The sequence below is a fragment of the Euleptes europaea genome, chromosome 12 (assembly GCF_029931775.1).
Source record: "Euleptes europaea isolate rEulEur1 chromosome 12, rEulEur1.hap1, whole genome shotgun sequence".
NCBI classification, from domain to species: domain Eukaryota; kingdom Metazoa; phylum Chordata; class Lepidosauria; order Squamata; family Sphaerodactylidae; genus Euleptes; species Euleptes europaea.
This window is the reverse complement of record NC_079323.1, coordinates 17,754,381-17,775,876: the sequence shown is the minus strand read 5'-3', so window position 1 is coordinate 17,775,876 and position 21,496 is coordinate 17,754,381. Positions and strand designations below refer to the sequence as shown.

At 44.1% G+C, this 21,496-nt stretch overlaps 1 protein-coding gene across 1 annotated transcript; it reads left to right on the top strand.

Annotated features, from left to right (window-relative positions):
• The first annotated feature begins 5,278 nt into the window (after positions 1-5,278).
• Positions 5,279-21,275, top strand: MSANTD4 (Myb/SANT DNA binding domain containing 4 with coiled-coils). The gene is made up of 3 exons (XM_056858497.1): positions 5,279-5,330; positions 18,832-19,320; positions 20,638-21,275. Exons 2-3 carry the CDS (start codon positions 18,859-18,861, stop codon positions 21,211-21,213), a joined length of 1,038 nt encoding a protein of 345 aa, XP_056714475.1. The 5' UTR covers positions 5,279-5,330; positions 18,832-18,858; the 3' UTR covers positions 21,214-21,275.
• Positions 21,276-21,496: the final 221 nt, after the last annotated feature.

The following is a 21,496-nucleotide window of genomic DNA, read 5'->3' as shown; positions in this document are numbered from 1 at the left end:
CCTGGATGAAAGATGTTTGCCAATACATCACTTAGCTTGCACAAACACATGAAATGGAACCGCCAATACTGAGCTTGATAGACCAGTGGTCTGACTCAGTATGAGGCTGCTTCTTGTGTTAATTCTCTAAGGCTATACTCTTAAGTATACTTAAAGGGGAGGAGTAAGCTCTACTTAATTTATTTTTGAATAACATTAGATAGGACCAGGCTGTATGTCTTGCCAGAGTTCAAGTGTAAAATGCAAACAAAAATACTAAAAAGTAATCGTAAGAATCTGATTTTGAGGAATAAGTATTATCTAGCAGTCTCACCTGGTTATATTTTTATGTAGTCTGAAAAAATATTGCCTGTCAAAATATCTGATAATCCTTACAATATGATATCGTACTAAAACAGTTATTATATTCAGATATTGTATTATCAGTAAAGCTAAAATATAGCATGACTTAATGAGCATTAATATAATGTATACAATTTCCTCTAACAACTGTTAATGTCCTGACTAATTTATAATAAATGATAACTTGTTGGTATAATAGAAATTATTTCTATGGTGATCCCAAATGTTAACGTCAAAATGCAATATTTAATGCCATTGTTTTTGCACAATGTAGGTTATTTTATATGTCTAAGAACCATTATGTCTACAGGAAGTAGAACTGGAATATTCAATCAAATTCTTCTTGTTCTAACCATGTAATTTTGTTATGACCCTGATGTCAGATATCTTTCAAATACAGTATTTTATTATTTGGAAAAACAGAATATTTGAATAACAGATTCAGATAAAGAACGATGCAGTAGTACATTATGACACAGAAGGTACAGCTATACTACCATTTTTATATTATTTGAAATGTGCTGAACCATTACACCTTCCTCTAAAGTATATTTGAGGTTGTGTTCAAATGGGGTTTGAGTCCCTTTAGGTCAAGGGTCCCCAATAAAAACATCCAGTACTCATATGTGAGGTCACACCTATTTCCATCAATTTTCTCTCTCAAAACTTGGGACAGCCCCCACCCCCACCCCCCATGGCACCAGTATTCAGTACTTGTGGATATGACCCCTTTCCAAAAGCAGTTTTAAAACAATAATTTTAAAAGACATTCCATTAAACAGAGCTTCTACCTGAAGGGTTGGGGGGGGAGGTAGTTGTGAATTTCCTGCATTGTGGAGGAGGTTGGACTAGATGACCCTGGTGGTCCTTTCCAACTCTATGATTCTATGTTGAAGACCTACTGTCAGAGCTATGCAGAACCTCACTTCTTGACATTATTTGATTGGCTCCACTTCCCATAGCCGCTGTTTTGTGGTTGCGCCCATTACCCTACGTGAGAATTTCAAAAGTGCCTGCCTTAGGCCCTTTCTCATGGTTCACTGATTGATTGGGTGCTATGACAGATTTACCATTAAAGCACCAACATAGTCTGAGATGAAGAAATCATTTCATCCAAATTTTGAGAAACTTCCAGTGTTTTACTTAAAAGCCGGCATAGTTACAGTAAGTAAAAAACTGGCATATTATCAGTATGATCTACACAATACTTGTATCTGTGCAAATAGCAACTGCAGAAATTTAAAACTAGTCTGTTAAGATGATGTTCAAGATTTTCCTTACATATTCATTTTCTTCACCTGTCTCAAAACAAGTACAGGCCGATATTAGTGATGTCACAAAGTTGGTGCTCTGTAAGGCCCATTGTTGGGTTTAAAAAGCACTGACAGTGGTAATATGAATGCTGGAATGTTGATTATTTTATGTAATAAAAGCATGGTGTACTTGAATTTGTGTGATACAGACAATATACATCTCATTCTGAAAAATCATCTCCTTCCATTTTAATTTAGTTCTTAATAAACAGGATTAGACTCGGGCTGTATCAGTAATTGTAAACAGTTACGTGGAAGGTTCCACTGAAATCAGCAGGATTGAACGTTGAGTATTGTAATTTTGGTGGCACTTCCTGTTCTATGGAGCACATTATGGTTCTTATGCTCCTTTTCAATCCTGGAAGTGCTATTTGACAGCAGAAGCCTTGCTCAAGCTAGCCAGAGCGCTTCAGGGCTGAGTGCAAGTGTATATGCATCAAGAATGTGTGCTCTGTATGCACCAATGTTTGAGCAGTAAACACCATGAAGTATTAAGTAGCAGACGTGTGCTAACACACACTATTCGTGACGGGAGGGGGGTAGCAGTTAGAAACACAATTAGAAATGACTTGGTATATACTTCCTTTATAGCTGTGAACACTGGCCAGGGACTTGAACCTGTTTTCTACTCAAACCCAACAAACAACAACACTGAAGTGATATGATCCCTGAATCCCTCTCCTACGAGTAGCCTGAATGCTCATAGTAGGAGATGAAGAAGAAGTTGAGGACTTATATACCCCACTCCCCCTGCCAAAGCAGGGCTCAGGGCGGATTACAACAAGGTAAAAACATCATCAATAATATAGCACATAAAAACACAAAAGTTAATATGTTAAAATAGAGAAAAGCACAACACTTAAAATATGGTGCCCGCAAATTAATCAACCCCCAGCTGTTCAGACTTTACCTTATAGTGCAACAGTGTGGGGGAATAATTAAAAAATCCAGCCTAGTTAAAAAAGGGAAGCTGGAAGGGAAGAGAGCTGGAAGGAAGAGGCAGGTGGGAGGGGAGTGCAAGAATCAAGACCAGTAACTAGAATGTCACAGATGTAAAACTGTTGCTGCCCTCAACCATAAGCACATTACAGTAATCTAGCCTGGGCATGATCAGAGTGTCCGTATAATGCTTTTCAAGGAAGGACCATAGCTGTTGTATCCCCCAAAGCTGACAAAAGGCACAATGTGCCACAGAAGAGACTGAGCTTCCAACTGTAAAATATTTGCAGCACCCCAGAAGGTGTTTTTCAGTAAGGTAAGTATTTGGCCATTACTGTATTATTTCATCAATTGTTTTGTTTTATCTTTTCTACTGTCATGTAGAACTAGAGAATAATAGTTTCACAGCTTTCATAGACACTGCAAATTGTCTGGCCACTTCCTCACAGAACTACCATGGCTAACAAATGTATACCCACATGCACAAGCAAGGTCCCATTTCTGTTGAATCTCTCCTAATTAGGGTGGGGGAAATTGGTACGACATTCTATTTTACCTGCCACAAAACAACAATGAAAAAACTTAACTAAGATATGGCTACCATGCCATCTATACTGACAAAGGTTTCTATTAAACTTGAAAACAGGACTATCCATCACCATTTCAAGCTTGTTCATTTAATAGATTAGAAGTCCAGGGGCGCTTTAAAGGCTAATAAGATTTATTCCAGCAGGAGCTTTCAAGAGTCAGAGCTCATTTCTTAGATGTTTATGAGAATGAAATCAATTTGGATATTTTATAACAAAAATCACAGGGCAGGTTGGAGAGAGGAACAGTTAGCTTGATTTGAATCTTGTTATAAATCTTTCAGGTGTGATTCCCTGTGTAAGGAACTGGAACATATTTGGTTGTGACACAAAAGTAGAGAATTGGAACTCATCAAGAAATTTAACGCTATCTCTCACCCTGGCCTAAACAAAGACTTGGATTCCTTACTACAATTTCTAATAGCTCAGCAAGCCCGTTTTTAGAGACTTTAATTGGCTCTTTTTAACTTGTTGTAGCATACCGTAGTCCTGACCTGGATAGCCCAGGCTAGCCTCTCATAAGATCTCAGAAGTTAAGCAGGGTCAGCCCTGGTTAGTATTTGGATGGGCAACCTCAAAGGAATACCAGGGTCATGACACGGAGGCAGGCAATGGCAAACCACCTCTGAACGTCTCTTGCCTTGAAATCCTCACCAGGGGTTGTCATAAGTCCAATGTGACTTGATGGCAAAAAAATAAAAACAAATGCTGAGGATATATATTTACAAGCATATATTGTTTTGGGGAATAATTCACAGTGGGTAGCCGTGTTAGTCCGTCTGCAGTAGTAGAAAAGGGCAAGAGTCCAGTAGCACCTTAAAGACTAACAAAAATATTTTCTAGTAGGCTCAAGAAAGCTCATACCCTACCAGAAAATATTTTTGTTAGTCTTTAAGGTGCTACTGGACTCTTGCCCTTTTCTGTTTTTGGGAATGTATGGGAGAAAACTTATAAATTGTATTTGGGGTGTATTGGGGGGTTTAAAAATTCCCAAAAATGATAAACAGAACACCTGTAGCTTTAAGAAGCAGAAACCTTCAACAGTTGCTAGGCAGCCTCAGAATTCTAGACCTGGTTTTTGTCAGTAACAGGTAGGGGGAAGGATACAAGTATAAACATAAATTTTAAAAAAATGAATTTTCTAATAGCAAAGTTAGCCAGACCTGAGGATACTTAAATCTGGTGATCAGAGGTGTGAAGAGACAAGTCAGCTCTTTCTACAAACCTGAAAAACGCCCTAAGCTTGTAGAAAAATTTGAATTATTTGGCTTTGTCCCTGATGCCGCATCATTTCCCAGCAAATAAAATAGTGCTGGCGCTATTTTGATACTTGGGGGACAAGTATCTTCCCCTCGTGAAAACAGTCCATTTATTCTTGCTACCTGACACTGAACTTGTCGCTAACCCTCGACAGGTCCTGGGCAGGAAATCCCATTGAACGCGGTTGGGAGTTCCAGCCGAAGAAAACTTGCAGAGAACCGACCCGCCTGTTTCCGCCTCCTCGGCCCCGCCTGTTTCCATGGAAACGAGACAGGCCGCAGCAGCAAGTCGCTTTTCCACGCCCCTGGAAGGGGTTTCCGCTTTTCCTCATAAAGCGTACGCACTCATTACTAACAAACAACAACCCCGTCAACTTTCCAAACTACCATAAGTCCTGAAAACGTCCCCTTTATTCCTTTTCTAAGGCAATCGTCTCGACGCGACGGGACCACAAGCAAAGGGCGGGGTTGCCATGGCCACGCCCCTCTCTCCCCACCCGCGTCTCGTCCCATTCTCTCTCTCTCCGCGGAAGGCTGGGAAAAGGAGGGACGGCGCGACCCGCGACCACCCTCTCCCACAGCCAATGAAAATTGACGAGCAGGTCTCAGAGCCAATAGACGTGACAGGAGAAGAAAAGGAAACGGAGCGGGGGGGGGGGAGAGAGAGAGAGAGAGAGAGCCGCTCGGGCAAAGTTGCGCGAGTTCGGGAATCGAGGAGCGGGAGGCGGTTGGAACCGTTGGCGAGCGTGCGCCGCGCGGATGACGAGCTGGCGGCTCCTGCCCAATCAGAGCGCTGCGTGGCGGGGTGAGTGACAAGCGGGTTCGCCAGCGGCGGCGGGGGGGGGGGGTCAAAAGGCCGGCGTTCCGAGGGGGGGGAGCGTTGCGCGTAGGTAAGTCGCTCGGGCGCTGCTGGGGGTGGGCAGGAGAGGAGGAGGAGGAGGAGGAAGGGGAGGAGCCGCGCCGACCTGGGGGAGGGGGAGCGGCGGGGCAGGCGGAGCGCGCGGCCGCGAGGGGGAAACTTGGCCGGTCCTTCTCTGCTCCCCCCCCTCCTTCCATCCTGCGCAGTTTCCCCCGAGGGGCATCCTTCCACCTTCGCTTCCTCCCGGCCGCTCCTCGTGCCGCCGCCTGGGGGGTGGGGGGGCCGGTACGCAGCCTCACCCGCTTCCCCAGCAGTCTCTGAGAGAAACGTTATTCCCCTCCCTCTCGAGCGGTTCGTAACGTCGGCGCTCTATTTAAGGAGAAGGGCGGGCCCTTCTCCCCCCCCTCCTCTTCCTCCCCTTGGAAGCGTACTGTGCTCAGCCATTTCTCCTGACTCAGCTCTTTTTCTATCACAGGGAGAAAAGTGGTGGAGCCCTCTGGCGGGAGAATGGGCTGTACCACTTTTTTGGAGGGAGTGGTGGAGCCCTTTGGCGGGAGAATGGGCTGTACCACTTTTTGGGGGGAGTGGTAGAGCCCTGTGGCGGGAGAATGGGCTGTACCACTTTTTGGGGGGAGTGGTAGAGCCCTGTGGCGGGAGAATGGGCTGTACCACTTTTGGGGGGAAGTGGTAGAGCCCTGTGGCGGGAGAATGGGCTGTACCACTTTGGGGGGAAGTGGTAGAGCCCTCTGGCGGGAGAATGGGCTGTACCACTTTTTGGGGGGAGTGGTAGAGCCCTCTGGCGGGAGAATGGGCTGTACCACTTTGGGGGGGGAGCGGTAGAGCCCTGTGGCGGGAGAATGGGCTGTACCACTTTTTGGGGGGAGTGATAGAGCCCTCTGGTGGGAGAATGGGCTGTACCACTTTGGGGGGGAGTGGTAGAGCCCTCTGGCGGGAGAATGGGCTGTACCACTTTTTGGGGGGAGTGGTAGAGCCCTCTGGCGGGAGAATGGGCTGTACCACTTTTTGGGGGGAGTGGTAGAGCCCTCTGGCGGGAGAATGGGCTGTACTACTTTTTGGGGGGAGTGGTGGAGCCCTTTGGGCGGGAGAATGGGCTGTACCACTTTTTGGGGGGAGTGGTAGAGCCCTGTGGCGGGAGAATGGGCTGTACCACTTTTGGGGGGGAGTGGTAGAGCCCTCTGGCGGGAGAATGGGCTGTACCACTTTTGGGGGGGAGTGATAGAGCCCTCTGGTGGGAGAATGGGCTGTACCACTTTGGGGGGGGAGTGGTAGAGCCCTCTGGCGGGAGAATGGGCTGTACCACTTTTGGGGGGGAGTGATAGAGCCCTCTGACGGGAGAATGGGCTGTACCACTTTTGGGGGGGAGTGGTAGAGCCCTCTGGTGGGAGAATGGGCTGTACCACTTTTGGGGGGGAGTGGTAGAGCCCTCTGGCGGGAGAATGGGCTGTACCACTTTGGGGGGGAGTGGTAGAGCCCTCTGGCGGGAGAATGGGCTGTACCACTTTGGGGGGGGAGTGGTAGAGCCCTCTGGCGGGAGAATGGGCTGTACCACTTTTTGGGGGGAGTGGTAGAGCCCTCTGGCGGGAGAATGGACTGTACCACTTTTTTGAGGGGAAGGCAGGTAGGTGATGTGAAAGACCTCAGCCTGAGACCCTGGAGAGCCGCTGCCGGTCTAAGTAGATAATACTGACATTGATGACCCAAGGGTCTGATTCAGTATAAGGCATCTTCATGTGTTCATGTGTTCACTTATGGACAAAACCCAGTGTAGCTCCCCACAACAGACACCCTGTGAGGTAGAGTCCAGTATCACCTTAAAGACTAACAAAAATATTTTCTGGCAGGGTATGCGCTTTCGTGAGCCACAGCTCACTACTACTTCCAGTATTTTTAAAAAGCTGGGGTTTTGTTTAGTTTTGTTTAGTTTTTCTTTACTGGGTTTTGATTTTTCACTTCTGAAGAAGTGAGCTGTGGCTCACGAAAGCTCATACCCTGCCAGAAAATATTTTTGTTAGTCTTCAAGATGCTACTGTACTCTTGCTCTTTTCTACTACTGCAGACAAACGCGGCTACCCACTGTGAATTACCTGTGAGGTAGGTGGGACTGAGAGAGTGTGACTAGCCCAAGGTCATCCAGCTGGCTTCATGTGGAGGAGTGGGGAAACAAATTCAGTTCACCAGATTAGCGTCCTCTGCTCATATGGAGGAGTGGGGAATCTAACCTGGATCAGAGTCCACCGCTCCAAACCACCGCTCTTAACCACTACTCCACACTCGCTGTGGGGTTAGTCTGTTGCAGCAAAAACTAACTCCTTGTGGCACTTTAAAAGCTTATTGATGCTTTGTTTTACCATAAGCTAACCAGTATTTTTAAAAAGCTGGGGTTTTGTTTAGTTTTTCTTTACTGTGTTTTGATTTTTCACATTGGCACTTCGCCATGTGCTTCCTTTTTTCACATTGGCACTTCGCCATATGGCTTCTTTACCCTTCGTTTTTCATGCTTGCTGCATAAAATGTCTGTATAGGGAGGGCCTGCTGCATACATCCAATTGAATGAGCTCTTCCTGCCTGTGAAAGTTTATGCTGGAATACATTTCCTTACTATGACAGTTTCCTACTTGTACAGAGGGGTGTGGTTAGTTTAGAGCAAGGGGTCCCCAACCTTTTTGACCCTGTGGACACCATTACAATTCTGACACAGGGAGGTGGGTACAGCTACAGAATGGCTGCCACAGGAGGCTGAGCCAACCACAAAACATCAGGGAGATGAAGTTAAACATAACTCTTCAACGTATGCTTAATTATATCCTTTTAAAATGAACATACCATTAAAAATGTTTTGCATACGACTTCCGGTAGAGAGCTGATCCCAGCGCCATGTCCTCCGAGATCTCTTGAGGGAACCAAAAGGCGTTCTGAACGCCCCTCTTAAAAGCCCCGACTCGTTCTGAACGCCCCTCTTAAAAGCCCCGACTCCGATCCTAAATGGTGGATCGGAATGCAGGCAACCCCCTGCTGCCGAAGAAGAGCTGTTTGACTTCCACCCCCCTCCCACAAGAGCTGCTTGATGTGGAGGAGGGTCGGTTGAAGTCCCGCCTGCCGAGGAGGAATTCCACTGCCACGAACGTCTCAATGGAAATAGGCTGCAATCTCCTCTATCTTTTACCGAACATTGAACAAGCTAATAACAGAGAACCCCGATTTCCAACATCCAAGTAAGTTACATGAACTCCTTTTGTCAACTAATCCGATTCTGAATGACTGGAATTTTTCAAAATCGGCTAAAGACTCTGCACCCCTTCACCCAGGATTCTAAGTGACCCTCCGACTAAAAAGACTATTTAATTAAACTAAAAACTGAATTAGCAGGCAAGCAAAATAATCGGAAAGAATTGAGTGGCATAAATAGCTACCAATCGGTGGCTGCGGCGTAGAAGGGGAGGAGAAATCCTTCACTTTTGATTCTCCATTCCTTTACCTTAGGAGAGTCCTCCAGCCACACTTTCATTCAGGAAGTGGCTTCTCTAGGAAGACAGGAAACCATAGTGGGCTGTTGGGCCGGATGTGCCCCACTCAGTGTAGCAGCAAAATAAATCCTACCTTCTTTAATCATAGAGTGGGAGCGACGGAAAGCCCACTGCCTCACAATTCCCTGTATACTTCCTGGAACTAGCTCCAAAGCCAAGCCAGAGCCTTCTAACAACTTAGTAGCTTTTTTGCACTGAGCTGCCTGCTTATATTTAACTTACTAGTCTGGAAAATACAAAAGCCACAGACAATCATGGAAAGTAATCATCAAAAGATACAGGAAATGTTGGCCATGCAAACTGAATTATTAAGGAAGAAGTTTGAACAGGTTTCCATGCAACAAGAACAATCTGCTATACAAATGACTTTAATTATTACTCAAAAATTTGATGGCATAATACATGAGATCAAGGAAATAAAAGATCAAATTACAGTAATGAAAAATGGCATGAATAAGATGGAACTGTCAGTTAAAAACAACACTGAAGAATTGAAAGGAGTTAAAATGGACATGAAATCTCAAGCACAACAAATTGAAGCAATACGACTCCAGGAAGAGCGAGTGAAGGACCAACTAGCTGTTTTGGACCTGCAACAGAGAAAATCTAACCTGCGTATACGTAATTTGCCTGAAAGACTAGGGGTACCAGAGAGACCATCATAAGATCGCTTGCTGATATATTTCATTTAAATGAACAAGAATGAAATTAGGCAATAAACAAGATATACAGAATCCCCTTGTCAACTCGAGTACAGAAAACAAAAGCTAGAGAGATCTTCGTCTCCTTTGACATCAGGATGAAAAATATCATTATGAAACTTCATTTGGAGAATCATCTAAGTGTAGATGATACACCATTAATAATTCTCAAAGACATGCCTCGTCACCTGATTGAAAAGAGAGCCATCTATAAAGATTTTGCTGAGACACTGAGAAACAAAGGAATAAAATACAGCTGGTTGCTACCACAAGGACTTACCTTCACCTATAAGCAAGTTAAACATGCCATCAATTCGTTGGAAGATATCAAAAACTTTTTGACAAGAAACAATGAGCTGTTAGACCATATTACAGGAATACAAGAAGAAGAATCAACAGCCCAAGGAGCAATGGTTAAAGATTGTCACAGACAGGAGACCATTTAAAGAAAGCACGCAGATAGCAACAAACATTCCAGACAGAAGAAAAGGTTTAAAAAGAAGGGTTAAGAAAGCCGGAGGAATACCAATTTGATTCTTAATATGGGAAATGGGGGGGGGGGGTAGAGAAAAAATGATATCAACTTAATTTTTTACTTGGGGTATATAAAGTTTTTAAAGATCTAATCCATTTTATATGACAGAGATGAGTGACTGAATGTGTTTTGTTATGTCTGTTTTCATTTTTTAAATGATTTTCTTCTTTTTTCTCTTTAGTATTAATATATTATTGCTTATCAAAATATATTAAATAAGGGGAAAGTATAACATTAAAATAATGACTTATAAAGATTAGAAAATATCAATACAAAGGAGATAACCAGATATTTGTAGGGAGGGAGGAAGTCGGTGGGGAAGTAAATTATAATTAACTATATTTAATACTGAAGACATACATCTAATAATTCTTTAATTTTTTATCGATTCAAAGATTGGTATATAGGATGTATTGTCAAATGAGATGTATAGCAATTATTGAAAAATAATAAAAATATATATTAAAAAAATGTTTTGCATACATCCAGCTTACCCACAGCCTCACAGTGAAGATCCTTGTTCTGTGGTGGCATTAGCTGCCAAAACAACTTTTACAAAATTTGCACAACCAATCAGATCTTCAGTGGCCAATCAGAAGTCCTGCTGGGCAAAAGTCCCACCTGGCCTCACCTATTTTCTAAAAACACTTGGTGGGCATCATGTTGGGGACCCCCGGTTTAGGAGATTAAGATTCTGAAGTGGTATAACCTGTTCTGCCACTTTTTTCTGCCACATCTGTAGTTCCAGCATCACTGGTTCAACCCCAGATATTTGTAAGTCTGTTTATAGTAATGCACGGTAAAACTTGCTTATTTCTTTGCTGTGGTGTGAGGCATCGAGGCAGCCAACAAAGGGACTCCTACCCTAAGTTTTGTTATAGGCTTATTTTCTTTTCTTGCCTGTTCCAGGTTTGGTCCATGTTCAATTGTTCAGCACTTAAAAGGCATTTGTATAAAGTGGGTGCTGTTCCATCCACTCACTCACTTTTGTGATGTAAACCAGTTGTACTATGTAAATGTTGCTCAGTGTTCCTTTGAAGTACTACTTGCTGGAGTTCTCCATTTCCCCTTGCAGAAATACAGGTACATTATTTCAAAGAGATTAACCAACCTGGGTGTATTTACAGTATCTTTTTGTGTTATATTGTATAACAGTAATGGTGTAGTCATTTTAATTCCATTTATTTTAAAATAATCCAGAGCAAGTGGATGAATTTCTCAGGCATGTAGAGGAAAACTTTTTTTTAAGCCTTTGGATTAGGTTTAAGGAATTTAAATACTCAATGTAGAATTAATTCAGACTGGACCTGCAAGTTCTATAGCCTGATCCATAAATGAAAGTGTCCTCAAATCTGGGGTTATCATTTGTGATGCAAGACTTCATTACCTTCTCTGGTTTATTCTCAGATTTCTGTTTCCAGATGATTTTACTTGTAACTGTAAAGAGAACAAAGGATACACTTTGTATCCGTACAATATGTATTTGATCAAGACTGTATTGAAGTGGCCTCAAATCAGGCTGTGATTATTACAGCACTATTTTGCAGCACAAGAAGAGCTGGAATGAAATTTGCAGACGAAATTCAGTATTGACAATGCAAAATGATATACCAGAAAAAACTGTAAATTATATTTACAGAACGTTGCATTCTAAATTTGCTGTTACTGAAGAAGTGTTGGAATTGTTATGGAGAAAACATCAAAGCAGGCACCAAACAGGAAGATAATGGGGATACCTGGAGGAAGATATTAAAATATAAAGCTTTTGCAAAGATGATTTGTGCATCAAACTACTGTGAGTTTTCATTGCTCCATTTAGAAAATGCTATAATAGGTCTGGAAAAAGATATGGTGTATGTGTTATGGTTAACAATTGAGATCAACAGGAAAGGCTAAAAAGTTAGAGGGAAGGCTACAAAGGAAAACATGTAATTCTGAAATCAGGATCTTGCAGGTCAGGCCAAAATACATAATGCATACCTCGAAAGAGAGAAGCAAATATTAAGCGTGTAATATAATGCTGCAGAGGGCATCTGATGAAATTTAAATGCAGTGCTCCAGATCCAAACAAAGCTGGTAGCCAGTGTGGGTAGTGGTTAAGAGCAGGCGACTCTAGAGAACTAGATTTGATTACCCACTCCTTGGGCTAGTCACAGCTCTCAGAATTCTCTCAGCCTCACCTACCTCATAAGGTGCCTGTTGTGGGGGGGGAAGTGATTGTAAGCCACTTTGAGACCCCTTAAAGGTAGAGAAAAGGGGGGTATAAAAACCAACTCTTCACTTGATTTGAAATCAATTTGTTGGGTTTATGTAATTAATTTTCTTTGGATTTGGGCCAGTAATTTTGGTTTGGATCCTCTAATCCCATGCATGCTAGATAGTCTCTGCCATGGAACATGCTTCCCCTTCCACTAAAACTTCAATTTGCGCAATGGCCCATTTGAAAATCACTGATACGTTGCAGACGGAAGCTTTAGCAGAGGGGGAAGTGTGCTCTGTGGCACAAATTATCTAGCACACGTGGAACTAGTTAATAGGATCCAAAATTAAATACTACTACTTCAAATAATAAAAGTGTGCATGTTTTGCTGCCAGCAGAAGATGACCAGTAGTAGAAGCATCACTAAATAGATGTTGACATTCTCGTTTTCTGTCTAAAATGATCTCACTGAGAAGTTTCCCATCTGTGCACAACTGACCAGACTTATACATTTTAATTATTGTTCAAATTCTGCCCTCCCTAGCCAAAGCCAGGCTCGGTGGGTACACGCTTAGCTTCAGCTTTATGGCTGTATTGTATGCCCTCGAACCATACTCTGGGTCCCAGTGGTTTTTGTAAGGGTTATTTTTTTAATTAAGTGGTTTAAGTGATGTTAAGGCTTTATTATTCCACCTTTGAAATTCTTTTTGTCAAAAGGCATAACAACTGTACAGCAGTTCTTCATATAAAGGTAAGGTAAAGGTCCCCTGTGCAAGCACCGGGTCATTCCTGACCCATGGGGTGACGTCACATCCCGACATTTCCAAGGCAGACTTTGTTTGCGGGGTGGTTTGCCAGTGCCTTCCCCAGTCATCTTCCCTTTACCCCCAGCAAGCTGGGTACTCATTTCACCGACCTCGGAAGGATGGAAGGCTGAGTCAACCTTGAGCCGGCTACCTGAAACCAACTTCCGTTGGGATCGAACTCAGGTCGTGAGCAGAGCTTTTGACTGCAGTACTGCAGCTTAACACTCTGCGCCACGGGGCTCGTCTTCTTCATAAAAAATAAAATTTAGCATATGACAAAAACCCAGTCAGGCTTGTGAGTGAGGGCTTTTTGTGAATTGTTGACTTTACCACTTCAAAATTGAATATAGAAGTCAGTCCTTAAAATTAGCAGCAGAACTGAAGAGAAGAAGGCAAAATATATTGCTGTACATTATAAATTCAATTCTCAAGATGGAATTTGAACTTTTAAAATATCATATACTGATCAGTTGACTTTAAATTTATTTTCTCTTTGCCTTCATTTTCTATCCTTTAATGAGATTTTATTGAAAGAATTTTAGTCTCAAAGATACAGCATATTGAGCTGCATTTATATAATAATAATGGTCTGCTTTTCATCAGAGCAGAATTCCCTTTTCATATGAACTTAAACACTTTATTGCTTTAATCCATACAAAGACTTATAATTCACAAGTCTTGATGGGAAAGCTCACACAAGAAGCGCCAAAAGTTATAATTTAGAGGAAAAAGCTGTGAGGCTTTATCTGGTTGTGGCAAAAGCTCAGTATTATTTGCTGCTTCTGAATTAATTAGCGCTTTCTCAGTTTATGAAAACTGCCAGCCTGGAAGAGAAAAGGAGACAACTTTTGTGGCCTGGGGATTTGGGGGTTTTCTGATTTTAAGGCAGAATTTACTTTCAGTAAACTCTAGAATACTCAAAATTTATGAGAAGTAGACTGTTAAGCTGTATACTAGTATTATATTAAAAGAGCACGGTTTTGTCACATTTGATGTGTGGAACAGTTCCCTGATGGATTTCAGCTTAACTCCCTCTTAAAGCCTTCTAAATTGTTGTCCATTACCACATTTTTTGGCAGCACGTGATAAAACAATGTATTGTGTGAAGTAGAACTTCCTTGTGTGTGTGTGTGTGTATGTATGGATCTACAGCCAATCACTTTGGGTAGCCTTGCATTCTAGTTTTCTGTGAAAGAGAGAAAATTCTACTTTTTGTGCCTTCAAGTCACAGCTGACGTATGGCAGTTCTGTAGGGTTTTCAAGGCAAGAGGTGGTCAGAGGTGGTTTACCATTGGCTGCCTCTGCATCACGACCCTGGTATTCTTTGGAGGCTCCCATTCAAAACTAGTCAGGGCTGAGTGTGTGTGACTGGCCCAGTGTCACCCAGCAAGCTTCTATGGTGTGAGTGGGGGCTTGAACCTGGGTTTCCCAGGTCCTAGTCCAATACCTTAACCACTATACCACACTGGCTCTCTAATTTCTACCTAGTTTTTCATAATACTGTAAACTTTTATCATGTCCTCACTTAAGACCAAAGCCAGAAGTGTTTTTAAGAGGGAGTGCCTCAAGGTGTTCAAGTCATTTAGTAATGTGGGTTTGTGTTTCGTATGGCTTGTCTGGTTCCCCAAAGTCCTCCTTGTGTGCATGGCCTTACAAAATTCAGTTGGCTGGGCGTGGAAGCCCAGAATGAAGAACACCTTCAGATTGAACAGCCATCAGAAGCCAAATGTCCATCCTTGTACTTGAGGCACCTCTTAAACCTGTGCCTGTTGCTGCATAGCTCTTACTTGAGGAAATTCCCATTGGGATATTGGATGACACGGCTTGCAGATCCACAAAATAAAATGAGCCAAGAGCATTAATTGAACTGGCAAAATAAAAGACAGAAATTAGAAAGAGAGCCTACGGACTGCTATAGAATGGCAGACTAAGCTCAAAGTCTGAACATGCTGTACATCCTCTGGGAGTTTTATGGAGCTTCTCAGTAATGTGGCTGAGAAGAAGTTGAGTGTGAAGGGCAGTAGCTTTTCAGCTGACTTCAGTAGAGGAGAAAGAGCTCTCCACTGTAACTTAAATCTCCCTAGTGATTTCTGCAGATACAGTTCCATATAGGGAACTGCATTGATTAGTGACTGCCATGACGAAACATGACCACCTTGTTCAGTATTTCTATCACAGTGCCTCTTGCCCTGTGCTCATTTTCATTGCACGACTACGTCTGATTGAAGGTTGAACAGCTCTCTGATTGTTCATCTGCACAGATATTTCGAGTGTTCCCATTTTGTTTGTTTTACAAATTCAGATAAGATGGCATGGTGACGGCATTGTTCCTAGCAGTTGTATTGGCTTTGCCCCTATCCCACTTACGGGCAGGACAGGTATCCCATCTACTGTTCTGACAGATGGGAGACTGGCACACTGTACAATTCTTGTGTGCTTTGCAGGGATCATTAGATGCTTGGCTGAAGCACCTCCAGAGTAATTGAAAACTTAGTTATGGTGCCTTAGGGTTGACCAGTCAAAAAAGATCTAGTCAATTGACCTGTCAAATAATGGTCAAGTATTATTAAAAGAGGAAGACCCAACAAGAGATGGATTGACTCAATAAAGGAAGCCACAGCCCTCAATTTGCAAGATCTGAGCAAGGCTGCCAAAAATAGGACATTTTGGAGGACATTGGTTCATAGGGTCGCCATGAGTCGGAAGCGACTTGACAGCACTGAACGCACACACACTCATTATTAAAGCATTATTTAATTAATTCAACTAGTCTGATATATGTTAGGTAAGAAATCAGATTATTATTGTGAAGCTTGTAGTTAACTAGTAATTTTGAAGACTGATTCATAGCCATGTGAATTAATTATTCTATGAGTAATTCTTCTCTTGCCCTGACCTGGATGGCCTAGGCTAGCCTGATCTCGTCAGATCTCAGAAGCTAAGCAGGGTCAGCCCTGGTTAGTATTTGGATGGGAGACCACCAAGGAATACCAGGGTTGGTGTGCGGAGGAAGGCACTGGCAAACCACCTCTATTAGTCTCTTGCCATGAAAACCCCAAAAGGGGTCGCCATAAGTAGGCTGCGACTTGACGGCACTTTACACACACACACACACACAATTCTTCTCTTGGGGTAACAGTGGGATAGAAAGGTTTTTAAAAACAGATTGGCTTTTATCCTGGAATATGAGTGTTAGCCTACAGTTACAAAATGTAAAAAAGAAGAAATTAAAGCAAACTAACAGCAGCTATTTTAAAAGTAAATATTAAAGGTACTTGTGATAAGTAAGCACTAGGCCAATTCTTCAAATATTACCAACACCGCATTCAACTGGTTTGGCTGCTAGGGTTGCTCTAAAGCAGGGGTCCCCAACCTTTTTGAGCCTGCAGGCACCTTTGGAATTATGACATGGTGCGGTGGATGCAGCAACAAAATGGCTGCCAGTGTTCAGTGAAAGCCATAATGTGGTTTGGTGGAGACATAATGTTGCACATTTCCTAAACACATGGTTAAGAGACTCGCAGTGCATTTCTAAACAGTTATACCAGGGGTCCTCAAACTTTTTAAACGGGGGCAGTTCACTGTCCCTCAAACACTGTTGGGGGCCGGACTATAGTTTTTGCAGGAGGTTGGTTGTGGCTAATGGGAATCGGTGCGGCTCTCCTATCCTTGCGGCTTGTCTCTCTTCCCTCTTCCCTCCTGTGTGTAGGGAGTTGGGAGGAAGTGATCGGTCGCCACATGAACACATGAAGCTGCCTTCTACTGAATCATCCTTGGTCCATCAAAGTCAGTATTGTCTACTCAGACCGGCAGAGGCTCTCCAGGGTCTCAGGCAGGGGTCTTTCACATCGCCTACTTGCCTGGTCCCTTTAACGGGAGATGCCGGGGATTGAACCGGGGACCTTCTGCACGCCAAGCAGATGCTCTACCACTGAGCCACAGCCTCTCCCCTCTAATACATGAACACATGAAGCTGCCTCATACTGAATTGGACCCTTGGTCCATCAAAGTCAGTATTGTCTACTCAGACCGGCAGCAGCTCTCCAGGGTCTCAGGCAGAGAGGTCTTTCACATCACCTACTTGGGACCTGCTGCATGCCAAGCAGATGCTTGACCACTGAGCCATGATCTCAGGCTGAGGTCTTTTACATCACCAACTTGCCTGGTCCCTTTAATTGGAGATGCCGGGAATTGAACCTCGACCTTCCGCATGCTGATCAGATGCTCCAGCACTGAGTCAGGGCCCCTCCCCTGATCTTTGTCGTCTGGACATCAGCTGTAATCCCAAGATATCTCAAGGCCGCACCTGGAGAGTGGCAACCCTATTTAAACCCTCCCATTGCACACACAGAGCCCCGCCTGATCCCCCCCCAGGGATCAGGGATCTCCCCCCTCCCTCCGCCCCTGTCTCACCAGAAGCGCCCCCCGCAGTGCTGGCACTGGTCGCCCACCCAGCTGGCACTCGCACTGGCCGGTGCCGGGCTGGCAGTGCCCTCCGTTGGCGCAGGGCTTGTCGCACTCTTTTGCCTCCGTCGAGGCGGCTGCCGGAGCCAGCAGGAGGGCGAGGGCGCCCAACTGGAGCGGGAAGGCGGTGGCCATCATCGCCGCTGCGCTGCCCGCCGGTCGCGGCCGCCTCTGGCAGCGTCACTCCATTGCCTCAGCTCAGGCGGCGGCTGCTGTGAGAGGCTCGGCAGTCAGTCCGCCGCAGCTGGCACACAGATGGTGGCCTGCGAGGGCTCCCGCTGTGGCGTGGCCTTCCGGGAGCTACGGTGGCTGGGCGAGCTCATCCCCTCCCGCTCTAAGCTTCACTTTTTTCCCCCACAAAGGGGGGGGAGAAAAGGTCGTTGCTCTGCCCTGGCGCGTCCCCTCGGGGATCAACACACTTTCTCCCAGCATTACCTTGCGGCTGCAATTTTTTAAAGGGGCCGGGTTCAGGACCCTGACGGGCCGGATCCGGCCCGCGGGCCGTAGTTTGAGGACCCCTGAGTTACACCATTCTAAACCCACTGAGATTACTGGGTTTAGGAGAGTGTAACTTTGCATAGGATTTCACTGTTGATGTGTCTTTGGACTCATCTCCTCCCCCTGCATCTTCTCTCTTGTGGTGCTCACCACACTGCTATGTTATATCTACACTGCCATTTTTGCTGTCCTTGAGTAATTCCAACCCATGGCTTGCAAGCCAAGCTGTCCAGGGTGGCAAACTATGGATTGGAATTCACCATGGTAAGTGAAAAATGCCAGTGGAGGTGTAATGCACAATATTTAGCTCCAGAAATGAATTTGAATGTAAGAGGGAAGGGGAAAACTTGTGGGGTGTCATACTTAGGACAAGGTTGAGTAAAACCTTTTTTTATATATTATTATTAGAAGCATAAGAAAAGTTTGAGAAATAGTTTTTGTATTCATTTTATCTTACACAAAGGGTTTAGCCAACATCCAGAATTTTAAAATAGCTTGTCCTTGAGATGGAACTCACCTGCCCCATGGAATTGTATTGCTACAACATGCTGTGTTTCTGAAATTACACTTTTTAAATATAAATTAAGCATTGTTTAATGGAGCTGAATTCATTGGCTGAAATGCAATTATATATTTTTGTTTGCTGTTTAAACCTAAGGTATTCAAAGAGGAAAATCTAACATGTTAAAGCTATAACTCCTTAGTGTGCAGGAACATACTGAGTTCCAGGTTGGTTGCTATGGAACAAAGGAGTTCACCACTAATCTGTTTTGTCTGCTACAGAGACAAGTACATTGAAAGTTGGAGAAGATGAAACAACTAAAAAGAAAAAGGAAAAGCAATTTTAGTGTTCAAGAAACTCAAACACTGCTTAAGGAAATCCGAAAAAGGAGAGAAGTGCTTTTTTCTAAACAACTAAATACAACAATTAATGAAATGAAACGGAAGGCTTGGGAGGAAATAGCCGAGTGTGTGAATGCTGTAGGTGAAGGAGAGCAAAGGACAGGGACAGAAGTGAAAAGACGATACCTCGACTGGAGAGCCCTCATGAAGCGAAAGCGATTGAATTCCAACATCAAACTCGTAGGTGCTGGCTTTCACCTTCCTTCATCCGATTTGGATGATTCTCTCAATGAAGATATTGATGAGAAAATTGGATTTTCAAATGAATCTACTTTTGAATGGCAGAATATCACAGACTTCCGGGAAGCAGGTGGATCGTTAACAGAAGTCAAAGTGGAAGAAGAAGAGGAAGATCCTCAGAGTTTTGAGGTGAGTAGTTCCTGCAGTAAAAGGGTACCTTATATGCGTACAGTGGGGCTTCCATATTTTCTGGCTAATTTTATTATATATAATTTACAGTTACTATATAGTGACAACTGTTCCCATAATCTTGCATCTGATGAGAAAGCAACCTTAATTGTTGCATCTGTGTTGCAAGTTTGGATAAGCAGACGATATATAAGATTATGGTGTTTGTTCCGTCACTCCCAAAAGTGTTGTATTAGCCTCAGACTCCTGCTATGAGATATGGGGGCAGGTTAAAGGTAAGACTGAAGTTATGAGATCTGTACAGGGAAATTCTCTAGTTCACTAAATGTACTACCTTGGACATCTTTTTCCTTTCCTTGCATCTTGTGGAATAAATTTTCCAGTTAAAACATAAAATCTGTACAAAATAAAAAACAGGTTGATCTATTCCTACCATTACTCTCTGGGTGCCATCTCAGGCTAGATGGCACTAGATGTTCAGCCCATTCCTGAAGGGGGCCTGGCCACCGCGGAGGAAATAAAAACAATTTAAATTGAAAAATGAGGGAAATGCCCCCATAGAAACGGTGATGCTACACCACCAAAAAAGGTGGCATAGCAATGCCGCACCTTGAGGAGGCGTTCCTGGGGTGAAAGGGGTTAGGATGCTGCCTACAGGCAGCTCCGCCCCTGGGAACGCCTCCCAAGATGCCAGCGTGGGAACTTGCACTGCTGGAACGCTGCCAGGAGGCAGCGCTGGCGGCAGAGCCCCACGCAGCAGGGTGGCATTTTTGGGGCCGGTGTGAATGTCCCTATGCCGGCGTAAGCATCCCTCATCCTGGAATTAATGGGCATTTTCGCCTGCGCTGGGTCATGCCGGCTCCTATGCTGATTCGCCCTCCCTTCAGGATTGCGGGCCGAGAAACCTACAGCCTTGCATCTTCTCCATTTGCTCCCCCATTGTCTAGTAAAGAAAAGGCAGCATGTAAGTTTCTCTGCTAGAGAAGTAGATCAAGCGTAGGGTAATATGAAATGTAATGTCTTGTAACAGCTTGCTAGATATTGCAGGGGTATGAAGAGGACAAAAAAAATGGGGCAGATGATTTTGGCAGCAGCTATGTAATCACCGTAACAACTGCTTTAAGCCTTACAGCCTGCCTGACCACCTTCTGTGTAAATATGTAACACGTTCCCATATGGTTTACCCATGCAGTACCCAAATGAAATTCAAGATTAAATGTGTGGATTGCAACTGTAAAATGTAGGCCATCTTTATTTTTCCAACTTAGAACAATATTCAAAATAATTGTCAGTAAATACTTCAATTGATTTCTCTAGTTTCCTATTGAGGAAGAAGAAGAGATTCTGTCCTCAGTGTTGCCAGACTCCAAAAAGGAAAGTGATCTTCCTGATTTCACCCACATTGAGGAGTTTGGCAATCTGAGCTCTGCCCAAGCCAGGTTGGCTTACGAGGATTCCCATTTGCTCATCAGCCTGGAGAAACAGAAGCTGGAGCTGGAGAAGCAGCGCCTGGATATTGAAGCGGAGCGGCTGCAAGTCGAAAAGGAGCGGCTCCAGATCGAGAAAGAGCGGCTGCGGCACATTGACCTAGAGCACGAGAGGCTTCAGCTGGAAAAGGAGCGGCTGCAGATGGAGCGAGAAAAGCTGAGGCTGGAGGCTCTGCATGCCGAAAAGCCCTCCTCAGAGAACGACTCCAGCCAGGCAGAAAAGCCCACTGCGCAGCCCCTGGATCTAGAGACGGAAAAACTTAAAATTGAAAAGGAGCGTTTGCAGTTAGAGAAGGAGAGGCTGCAGTTCCTGAAGTTTGAATCGGAGAAGCTGCAAATCGAGAAGGAGCGCTTGCAAGTTGAAAAAGAACGCCTGCGGATTCAGCGGGAAGGGCACTTGCAGTGAATTTGGTCTGGGGCAATGCCACTGTGCTTCAATGTTTGTATTTTTTTCATAAAAGATTAACTTGATTTCGTTGAAAGTGTTGGGCAGCCTAGCCTTCAAAGCATTTCACCATTTGTGAAAGCCCTGCTTTACGTTTCTCTGTGAGGCTTACACCTTGGCAGTACACTTCCCCTCCCCCCCCTTTTGGTCAGAGTTGAATGTGGCTGTGTTCCGGTTTTAAAAGAAGGTGAGGAACGGTGCTCAGCATGTCGGTGTGCCTGTTTAAATGGGAGCTAACATGTGA